The 11,846-nt window shown below is 34.9% G+C and overlaps 1 protein-coding gene across 1 annotated transcript; it reads left to right on the plus strand.

Annotated features, from left to right (window-relative positions):
* The first annotated feature begins 10,143 nt into the window (after positions 1-10,143).
* On the plus strand, positions 10,144-11,084 carry LOC115294044 (vomeronasal type-1 receptor 90-like). The gene has a single exon (XM_029941744.1). The coding sequence runs from the start codon at positions 10,158-10,160 to the stop codon at positions 11,082-11,084; it is 927 nt and encodes a 308-aa protein (XP_029797604.1). The 5' UTR covers positions 10,144-10,157.
* The last annotated feature ends 762 nt before the right edge of the window (positions 11,085-11,846 follow it).

The raw sequence follows: 11,846 nt of genomic DNA on the forward strand, positions 1-11,846 counted from the left end.
TCATCCCTCTTCATGCTTTCTCCCTCTCTCCAAAATAAAGAAATGTAAATAATAATAATAAATAATAATAATAATAATAATAATAATAAAACAATAGAACTGAACAATGAATTCAAGAACTGGCTCTTTTAAAATTTAATAAAATTGATACAACCTTAGCCAAATATATTGATAAGAAAAGAGAAAGGACTCAAAGAAATACAATCACAAAGGATGGGGATAATAATGACCAACACAATAGAAATTCAAACATATATAAAAGAATATTAGAAAAAATTATATGCCAACAAATTGGGCAATAATGTATAATTCGTGAATTCTTAGAAACATATGAACTACCAAAACTGAAGTAGAACAGACCAATAGCCTGCAAATAAATTGAATCTGTAGTAAAAAATCTCCCGATAAACAAAAGTCAAGGCCAGATGGGTTTACAGGTTAATTCTACCAAACATTTAAGTAATATGTGGCACCTGGATGGTTCAGTTGGTGGAGCATCCAATTCTTGGTTTCAGCTCAGGTCATAAATGTGGGATCGTGGGATCAAGGCCTGCGTCAGGCTATGTGCTGAGTGTGGAAACTGTTTTGGATTTTCTCTTTATTCGCTTTCCTCTCTCTCTCTCGATTGGGTTTTGTCTCTAAAATTTAAGTTAAAACACTAGAAGAATTAGTACCTATCCTTCCCAAAATGCTCCAAAAATTGAAATTGAAGGAAAACTTCCAAATGTTCGATGATGTCATCATTACTTTCATGCCAATCTAGGATAGACCTTAGTAAAAAAAGAACTACAGGTCAATATCCCTGATGAACACTGATGCAAAAATTCTCAACAAAATACTAGCAAATTGTATCCAACAGTATTTTAAAGAACGATTCACCAGAACCAAGTGGGATTCATTTCTGAATGGCAAGGGTGGTTCAATTTTCACAAATAAATCAACATGATATACCATACTACTAAAAGAAAGAATGAGAACCATATGATTCTTTCAATAGGTGCAGAAAAAAGGATCTAACAAAGTATAACATCATGCCATTCATGATTTAAAAAACAAATAACAAAGTAGGGATACTGGGAAAATACCTTCTTTATAATAAAGCCATATGCTAAAACCCCACAGCTAATATTATCTGCAATAGTTAAAACCGAGAAGTTGTCCTCAATGGTCAGAAACAAGACAGAGATGTCCACTCTTACCATTGTTATTTATTTAACATGAGAATGGAAGTTCTAGCCTCACCAACGGAAAACAAAGAGAAGTAAAAGGCATCCAAATTTGCAAGGAAGAATTCAAACTTTCACTGTTTGCAGATTACATGATATGAAAAATCCAAAACTGCACCCAAAAAATGCTAGAACTGATACACAAATTCAGGTAATTGGCAGGATACACAGTGAACATGTGAAAACCTCTAGAATTTCTATACACCAATAATAAAGCAGATGAATGAGAAATCAAACAATCAATAGCATTCACAATCAAACCAAAAGTCATAGCTAGGAACAATCGTATCCAACATGGTAAAAGATATGTACTATGAAAAGTATAAAACTGATGGAAAAAGAGAAGATGGCACAAATAAATTGAAAGACATTCCATATTCATGGACTAGAAGATCAAATGTTGTTAAATTGCCTATTCTACCCAAAGCAATCTACATATGTAATACAATCCTTATATATACCAGCGCCATTTTTCACAGAGCTAGAACAAACTATCCTATAATTTGTATGGAATCACAAAAGATTCTGAATATAAAAAATAATCTTGAAAAAAAAGACAATTTTGGAGCCATCACAATTCTAAGCTTCTAGTGATATTAGAAACTTGTAATGATTTAGACAGTATTGTACATGCACAAAAATAGACATGAATCAATGGAATAGAAGAAAAATACCAGAAATGAACTCACAACTATAAACCTTACAACTATATGGTAAATATATGCTCTCCACCCCCCTTACTTTCAATCTTCAGGTGTCTTTATAGCAACATAACAATGTGTGTGTGTGTTTTTTTTTTTTTTTATAGATTCTGACATCCTATGTCTTTTGATTGGAGCATGCAATCTATTTACATTCAGAGTGATTATCGATAGATATGAATTTAATTACTTATTTTGCCATTGTTTCTGGAGAGTTTCTCTCTTTCTAGTCTTCAATTTATTTGGTCTCTATTTCTCACTCAGAGTGTCCCCTTTAATATTTCCCACAGGGTTGGTTTAGTGGTCACCAATGCCTTTCATTTTTGTTTGTCTGGGGAAATCATTATCTCTCCTGTTATTCTGACCAATAGCCTTGGTGGATAAAGTGTACTTGGTGCATATTTTTCCATTCAGCATGTTGAGTATATTATTCCACCTCTGGTCAGCCCAGTTTCTATGAGGAGGTCTGCGGCTAACAGTATTCATTTTCCCTTATAAGTTATGTACTTCTTTTCTCTTGCTTCTTTTAATAAGCTTTCGTTATGTCTATTTTGCACATTTTACTATCATATATCTTGATGTTTGCCTGCTCTTATTGATCTTGATGGCACTTCTCTGTGCCTCTTGGATTCAGATGTCTCGGATTAGAGAAATCTTCATCTAAAGTTTCTTTTTGGTGCAGTTGTAAATGTTTTTTTTTTTTTCTTTCTGCTACATCATAATGAATATATAAAACTAATATATTCCTGTACATTACCTGTGCATTCTATAATTTTATAGAATTAATTTTTAGTTCTGATATTTTTAGGTGGATTCATTACAGTTTTTATATTTAGTGTCATGTCATTTGCCAATTGTAAGTTTTCATTTTCCCTTACTAGTTTGAATGACTTTTTTTATACTTGTCTTCTCTTATTGCTGTGGTTACACTTTCAGTACCATGTTGAACAAAAGTGGTGAAAGTGGATATTTGTGCTTTCTTCCTGTTCTTAAAGGAAAGGTTTTCACTCTTTTGATATTGAATATGATGTTAGCCTGTGTTGTTGTTGATGTTGGTGTTGTTTCATATATGGGCTTTTCATGTTGAGGTATGTTCTTTCTAAGCTGAGTCTTATCATAATGAATGGATGTTGTAGTTTGTAAAATGCTTTCTCTGCACCTACTGAGAGGATCATATAGTTTTTACCCCTCATGGTTTTAATAACATTTATCAAATTGGTGAAATTGTGACTTTTGAACCACCCATGCATCACTACAATAAATCACAGTGGAGAGTGGCTAATGATTTTTTAAATTTTATATTGAATATTGTTTGGTAAAATTTGTTGAGGAATTTTTTTCATCTATGTTCATCAGAGATATTGGTCTATAGGTTTTTGTTATTTTACTTATTTTATTTTAATTTTTTTACATTTTTAATCTATTTTTGAGAGAGAAAGACAGTGTAAACAGGGGACGGGAAGAGAGAGAAAGAGACACAGCATCTGAAGCAGGCTCCAGGCTCTGAACTAGGGGTCAGCACAGAGCTGGATGCAGGGCTCGAACCCAGGAACTGTAAGATGATGACCTGAGTCGAAGTCGGACACTCAACTGACGGAGTCACCCAGGCGCTCCAATTTTACTTTATTTTTTAATGTCTTTTTCTAGTTTTTGATATCTGTGTAGTATGGGCCTTTACAATCAATTTGAAAGTTTTCCTTTTTCTTCTAGTTTTTTGAGTACTTTGAGAATAGTTGTAAAGTATCTTTAAATGTTTGGTAGAATTCACCTGTGAAGCCATCTGATCATGGACTTTGATTTGATTTGTGTGGGTGTGTATTGGTTACTGATTCAATTTCATTACTAAAAAGTCTTTTCAAATTCTATGTTTTTAGGAATTTATCTGTTCCTTCTCATTTGTATGTTCATTATCATATAGTTTTTTTCTATATTATTTTATAATTCTTTGCACTTCTTTGTTTCTGCTGTAATTTTAGTTTCTTTATTTCTGACTTTATTTATTTGAGTCTTCTGTTTTGGGTCTGGTTTAATTTTTTTCATTTGTGCTTATTTTTCAAAGAACTACCTCTTGATTTAAATGATAATGTCTATTGTCTTATTTTATTTTTGGATGGTTAAGTTCTCTTAAACTTCAAAACCAGGAACACTGGGTGTGTTATTTATGGCCTGGTACCTGCTTAGGCGACAGGGGTTGTAGACGGAGACGACTCTTTATTCTCATTGTGAAATAAATCTCAAATTTTGAAAGGTAATTTTATTCAAAGAAAAAGTAAGAGTGATGTGTAGAGAATTTTTATATACTTTATATTTCCACACATGCATAGCTTCCTACAGAATCAGCATACTCTACCAGAGTAGTACATTATTTGCAATAGATAAACCTATACTGACACATTATACTCAACCAAGTCCAGAGCTTACATCATTGTTTATTCTTGGTGTTACACATTTCTTTAATGTTTGGAGAAAAGCATGTTGAGTTGTAGGTGTCATCATAGAATGACACAGAATATTCTCATTGTCCTAAAACTCCTCTATATTACAAGTATTTCTCCCTCTTTTGCAACCACTGATGTTATATTTTCTCTGTACTTTTGCTTTTCCCAGAAAGTCTTATGGTTGGAATAATACAGATGAATACTTGATATTGGTTTATAAAAAAAGTCACCAATCAATATCAGATATTGTTAGATAAAGATGTCGGACCACAAAAACAGCAATCATGATGAGGAATAATGTTAAACTTAATGATAAAAACTTGTTCTTGATGGGTGTTATAAAAGCAAACACATTGTAACTTTCTACAATTGTTTCCTTATTGCTGCATGTGTGAAATAAAGAGACTTAGGAGGAGAAACAACTGAGAAAAAGGATTGGGAATGATAGAATATACCAGCACAGGAGGCTACAAGTCTGTGTTAATAAGACTTTGTGACAAAGAGAGTGTATATCTCAACCCCTAAGTGATGCTTGAACGTAGATTCACTTTTTTTAATAGTTTATTGTCGAATTGGTTTCCATACAACACCCAGTGCTCTTCCCCACAAGTGCCCTCCTCCATCACCACCACCTCTTTTCCCCCTCCCCCTCCCTTTCAACCCTCGGTATTTACTAAGTGCATCTGGACAAACAGGTGGAGGATTAGATGTTGAAAGGCAGGTTACAATGTTCACACCATGCAGGCGCCCTTGCACAGTGCTGAGTCCCCTATAAATATAATTACTTCTAGGGTGCTGGGGTGGCCCAGTTGATTAAGTGTCTGACTCTTGATTTCAGCTTGGGTCATGATCTCGTTGTTTGTGATATCAAACCCCGCATCAGAATATCTGTTGACAATGTGGAGACTACTTGGGATTCTCTCTTTTCATCTCTCGTTCCCTCTCCCTGCTCTCTCTCTCTCCTCTAAATAAATAAACGTTAAAAAATGTTTAATTCTCCCAAGTGAAGTGGAGGAGACACTATTCATTCCCAAATAATATCACCTAGCTAGGATCTTGAGGCTAATTTAGAGCACGTGTGAAGGCCACTGAACTCTCTTGAATCATCAGGGATACACTGGGCAATCTGGATTGTGTTCTACTCATTTGAAGCTTGTGTTATTCAAAGACTCTGGGCTTGTTGACAGATACTGACACCAGAAAACTCCTAGAAAGTTTTCCTAGGGAAATGAGCTTACATGGAGAGGAGTTTGGAACCCAGGTGTTTCTCATTATGCATTGTTTTCCAGGAATTAGATAATTTCAGTTTTCCCTTTTGTGTCTGTCCTCCTACAAATCCCAAAGCTAGGGCTTTCCTTCTTCACCAGGTGACATGACACATAAGGGCACTGGGGAGATGAGCTGGGGAAAACCCTACCTATAACCTCTTCTTGTCTCATTTCCCACAAACAGTCTGATTCTAAAGCCTCATTCAGGTAAGTGACTGTTTCTGAGCTTCACTAACCGTGAGTGTTCAAGACTCAGATGGGAGGTGAGAGGAGGTAGGACTTTTTCCGTGTGTATGCTGCAATATTAGAATTCTCTTCTCACAGTTTCATTCTTATATCTTATTGAATTATAACTACTATCAGTTGATGTTTCCAGATTAAAGGTGGATTTAATTAATATTATTAGGGTATACATTTATAGATTTACAGAACAATATTTGTGCTTTTCTGACTTTCCTATTCAATTTGAAAGGTTTTTTTTTTTTACTTTTTCTAACTATGCTTTTCATCAGTATGCCTGAGAACTAAATGACTTAAAAGAATACCTTTGTCAGCAAGCATTGTGTTTTCTTCTTTACTAATTTCAGATGCTTTTCAGTTATTCAATGGTATCTGAAGCCTAACATCCTTATTATTTTGGCATTTGTACATTTATAAAAACATTTTCATGGAACTCATCCATGTAAATAATGATTTTTTTCTTTCTTTTTGAAGTCGCCAGCTTTGTTTCTCATGGCGCCATTATAATAACCGCTGAACAAACCAAATTACATGCACCTTGTAACTTGGAATTCTCGTAATGGCTTTATGCTGTCAGTAACTTTTCATAGGTTTTGCAATGATCTTTTATAGAATATGGTAAAATTAACGAGGGATGTGATGCTATTGATTAATACAATAGTAAAACAGAAGATAGGATATGATTTTGTCAGATAGATTATACATTGTATGTGGGGCAGTCTTGAAAGAACTGTACAAATATATAATTTATTAAATAGTAGATTTCTCAATCCAAGATTTTTCATAATGGTGAAAGTTATTAAACTTTATTTTCTTCTATATAGCATATAATCTACTGAGAAATATCACTTTTCTTCTGAATTACTTCTTCCTTTCCTTAAGTCTTAAGTTTTCAAACACTTAATATCAGTCCAAAGAAGTTATGATGGGTGTTTGTGCCAGGTTTATTTAATGGTGATATTCAACCACAATTTATGATTATGTACATAATTTGAGCTTCAGTATTGAAAATACTCTCAAGGAGAGAATCCAACTTAGAAGGAACTTCATCTGCATTATTTATCTTCCAGACTGTTCAGGGGTTTCACCCTCAACTCCACGAAAAACTAGTTGCCTCTTAGACTGAGTGCTGAGATGTGAATTTGGATATATACATCTTCAACATTTGAGCAAGTACATGTTCCCCTTTACATATTCACCATTCTGTCAAATCTACATTTTTAAATATTGCATTTCTCCAGATATAGTGAATGTTTTTGAAATCTCCTGGTTTTTCCTTAGAGGATTTCCAAATTTACTGAATATAAGCACAAGCTGCAGAAATTGAAATTCAAAAAAGTGTTAATTACTTTTTTAAAAAATAGTTTACTGTCAAATTGGTTTCCATATAACACCCAGTGCTCTTCCCCACAAGTGCCCTCTTCCATTACCACCACTTCCCCTCCCCCCCCTTCAATTCTCGGTTCCTATTCAGTATTCAATAGTCTCCAGGTTTTGTGTCCCTCTCTCTCACCAACCCTCTTTCCCTCTTCCCCTCCCCATGGTCCTCCATTAGGTTTCTCCTGGTCTCCTGATAGACCTATGAGTGCAAACATATGGTATCTGTCCTTCTCTGTCTGACTTATTTCGCTTAGCATGACACCCTCGAGGTCCATCCATCTTGCTACAAATGATCATATTTCATTCTTCCTCATTGCCACGTGTACTCCATTGTATATATACACCACATTTTCTTGATCCATTCATCAGGTGATGGACATTTAGTCTCTTTCCATGACTTGGCTATTGTTGACAGTGCTGCTATTAACATTGAGGTACATGTGCTCCTACGCATCAGCACTTCTGTTAATGACTTTTATGGACCACTATGCAATATTGCATATTTACATGTAATATGTGTATGCAATAGTTGGGACAAATGTTTACTAAAATAATTACTCATCATTTGCTTGATAATATAATTTAACTGAGTGTCTAACACTTTATTCCCCAACTCTGATCTTTGGGAAACATGATACTTTCTTGTCCAGGCACAGACCAAAACTATTAAGGGTGTCACTGGGGGGAAATAAGGACATTATTTATTTATTCAGCAGGAGTATGCAATCAGTCTATGATGGCCATTTACAGAGGTGGCTAGCTATATCTACCATAAGCTGGTAAAATAAAATATTAATATTTTTATCCATATCATTTTATTGAATACATTTTATATGTTTGCGACATGACTTGTGATACATATCTTTTGTTAAATAATTCATATATACACTTGTTAAATAATTATATGTATTATATATTCATCACCAAAACCAAAAGTTATTTCAGTGATACTGGACTGTGATCCCCCAAATTTGAGTATCATTGTGCCTTTAAGCAAATATCACCCTTGTTCTTAGGGCAATAGCCTAACGCAAGTGTTCTATTGGTACAGATATGTGTTTGTGGCAACTGTTAGTTTGTTTAGTTTGTTTTGTTTCTGACATTGAAGATAGATTTGTCACATAAAAAATTTTGGAAATATCGTTACAGACACTCAATCAAATCCACAACTATTGCTTTATAAAATCACATATATCAGGTGATTTTAGAGCAATTTTTCACCTCAACAATGACATTCTGAGTTTCAACCAAGAGCACTCACTGTCAGCATTTCTTCACTGAAAACAAAAGTGAGCACTCTTTCCATTTAAGAGAAGAATAAATAGAATATGGAGCACAAAAAAGTTATTTTAAGCCTTGAATCACATTAATTGGGTAAAATAATTATGCCTGAATTCAGGGCAAATAACAAGATAAATTAATAGCAAACCTGTTCATTGACATTTTACAAAGTGTTCTGCTATTGGAAATATTCTGATCAGGCATGAGGATAAGGATATTTTATTTTGAGACATTCTTAAAAATGTTTATTTATTAATTTTGAGTGCGGAGGAGTTGCAGAAAGACAGGGGGATGGAGAATCCCGAGCAGGCTCTGAGCGGCCAGTGCAGAGGCTGAGAAAACGCTAAATCTCAGGACCATGAGATCATGGCCTGAGCCAAATCAAGAGTCAGACTCTTAACCGATTTAGCCACCAAAACACCCCTATTGGGAGACTTTTAATTGCATGGGAGTATATCCTTTTATTAAATGAAATGCCCAGAATAGATTTCCATGTAAACATTCTGATATAACTTTGTGGACATCACAAAGTAAAGAATTATGTGTCTGTCCTCTTGTCCTTGTGAAAATTGAGAGCTGGATTTCAGCAATACCTACTGATGTAAAAACATTATATATATATATATATATATATATATATATATATATATATATATACACACACACACACACACACACACACACACACACATGTATGTGTATATACATATATATGATATATAAATATATCACTGTGAATAAAAACAAAGGGGAGGGCACCAGGTTAATATTGAGTACATTTTGTTAATAGGATTTATACTAAAGTAGTTATTTCCATCCCCTGGAAATATCCAAATATTCATACCCATGATATGAACACATTAGGTGTAGGATAATGAGAATTAAAGTTGTAGATAGAAGGATGAATAATGATTATCTGATTTATGGTGAGTTTATTCTTAAGTATCAGAATGCACCAGAGGTAATTGCAGTGGCCTCTAAAGGTCAAAGGATGAAGAAGACAATGTGTCACAGTATGTGATGGGAGATTCCCCTGGGAATTACATTTTCCCAATTCTTTTCTTGGTAATTCCTTCCCCATTAGCATAAAATTTACAACAGTTCAATTATACAAACATCTATGCATTCTTTATATGGCTATTTGTAGTCTTGGCGCTGAATATGTGACAGGGTAACGCAGAACAGGAAAAAAACTTTCTAAAGAAGAAAAGAATGCACCATAGGAGTATGGGGAATGGGTACATTATCCTGGCATGAATATGGATATGAGATCTCTCTCTTTCTCACTTTTGCTCTCTTTCCTTTCTTTCCTTGTCTCTCTATCCCTAGATTATACATAGATTATAGATAGATGATGATGATAGATAGACAGATGATAGATAAAGATGACTGATAGATATGTATGCATATAATATATGCCCACACTCCAGTTGGTGTACAAATAATTTCTCACACTGTATTTCTAAGACTTTATATGACATATGTTTAATAATTAATTGTGTGAAATAAAAATTGTGCTGTGATAATTTGGGTCACAAAACGAATGACCCGAGTTCTAATTATTTTCAGATACCCAAAATATGTCTATTTTTGGCCACTGTGATGACAACATCTTCCATTTATATGATTATTAAGATATGCCAATTTTTACAAGTTGGTATTGGAATTTTTGCCAACACCCTCCTCCTTTTCTTCCACATCTTCACACTCCTTGTGGATCACAGACCTAAGCCCATTGACCTGATTATCTGTCATTTGGCCCTGGTCCACATAATGAATCTATTCACTGTACTGTTTATGATGTCCACAGACCTGTTTGAAATATTAAACTTGCTGAATGATTTCCAATGTAAGGCTTTATTCTGCATGATCCGAGTGACACGGAGTCTCTCCATGAGCACCACCTGCCTCCCGAGCACCCGCCAGGCCATCATCGTCAGCCCCAGCACCGCCTGGTTGGCCAGGCTTAAACATAAGTGCACAAAGTACATCTTCCATTCTTTTGTCATCCTGTGGTTTCTGAGTTTGTCTCTCAATAGTAACTGCCTCTTGTGTACTGCTGCTGCTTCTAACGTGACTGAGAGCAATCTACTGCAGGTCAGTAAGTACTGCTCACTCTCTCGCATAAACTCCATCCTCAGGGGACTGTTTTTCACTTTTTCATTATCCAGGGATGTTTCCTTCATAGGAGCCATGCTGCTCTCAAGTGCATACATGGTGGTTCTCTTGTCCAGGCATCAGAGGCGGTGCCGGCACCTCCACAGCACCAGCCTCTCCTCACGAGTCTCCCCAGAGAGAAGGGCCACCCAGACCGTCCTGTTGTTGGTGAGTTTCTTCGAGGTCATGTACTGCGTGGACATCATCATCTCCTTCTCCTCAACTCTGTTATGGAGCTATGACCCCATCATCCTGGACGTCCAGAAGCTTGTGTCCAATGTCTATGCCACTGTCAGTGCATTGGTGCTACTTAGTTCTGATAAAAGGATAAAAGTGCATTTCAAAGATTTGGGAAAATTACAACTAACTTACAACTTCTTATTAATAAAATAATTGTATAAAAATATTATTTTGAAAACGATAGAGTATATAAATCTTAATGTTTAATTTTAATTTAAATGTAAATCAACAATATGCTTTCATTTATCTAAATATTTTTGAAATCTTTGATGGCAAGGACACTGCAGTTTCTTTAGTTTAGTATCAAGGAAGATCTGATATTCCTGTGTGTTTACAAGTTCCTTTACCATTCATTTAGTTTCTCAAAAGACCCTAAGGAATTTTTTCCCTTTACAGAAGAAACTTATACCCTTTATAAAGCACCACTATTGTACTTTAGTACAATGTTAGTATCCCCATTGATAGTGCAATATTCTTAAATTCAGTTTACTTTTTTTACTTCAAGACATTTAACTATGTACCTAATCTTACTTGAGCAATGGCTTCTGTCAGCATTCGTTACGTTTATTTCTCTGTTCTAGCTTCTGTGAAGGCTGCAGTATTGTACTCACAGCTCTGTGGGTTTTGATAGTTTATCTCTTTTAGTTATAATGCATTTCTATTTTATAAAATCGTGCCTAGTTTTGTAATTAACTATTTATTTATTTTAATTTTAAAGTTTATCTTATTTGTTTTTGAGAGAAAAAGAATCCAGGAAGACCAGGGAGAAGGAAGAGACTAGAGAGTCCCAAGAAGGCTCCATGTTGTCAGTGTTGAGCCTGACACAGGGCTCGATCCCATAAATTGTGAGATGCTGACCTGAGCTGAAATCAAGAGTAAGACCCTTAACCACTTAGCCATCCAGGTGGGCCTGAA

The sequence above is a fragment of the Suricata suricatta genome, chromosome 6 (genome assembly GCF_006229205.1).
Source record: "Suricata suricatta isolate VVHF042 chromosome 6, meerkat_22Aug2017_6uvM2_HiC, whole genome shotgun sequence".
In the NCBI taxonomy this organism is placed as follows: Eukaryota; Metazoa; Chordata; class Mammalia; order Carnivora; family Herpestidae; genus Suricata; species Suricata suricatta.

Excerpts from the sequence above, each read along its gene's own strand:
- LOC115294044 (XM_029941744.1), top strand. The coding sequence starts at position 10,158 with ATGATTATTAAGATATGCCAATTTTTACAAGTTGGTATTGGAATTTTT.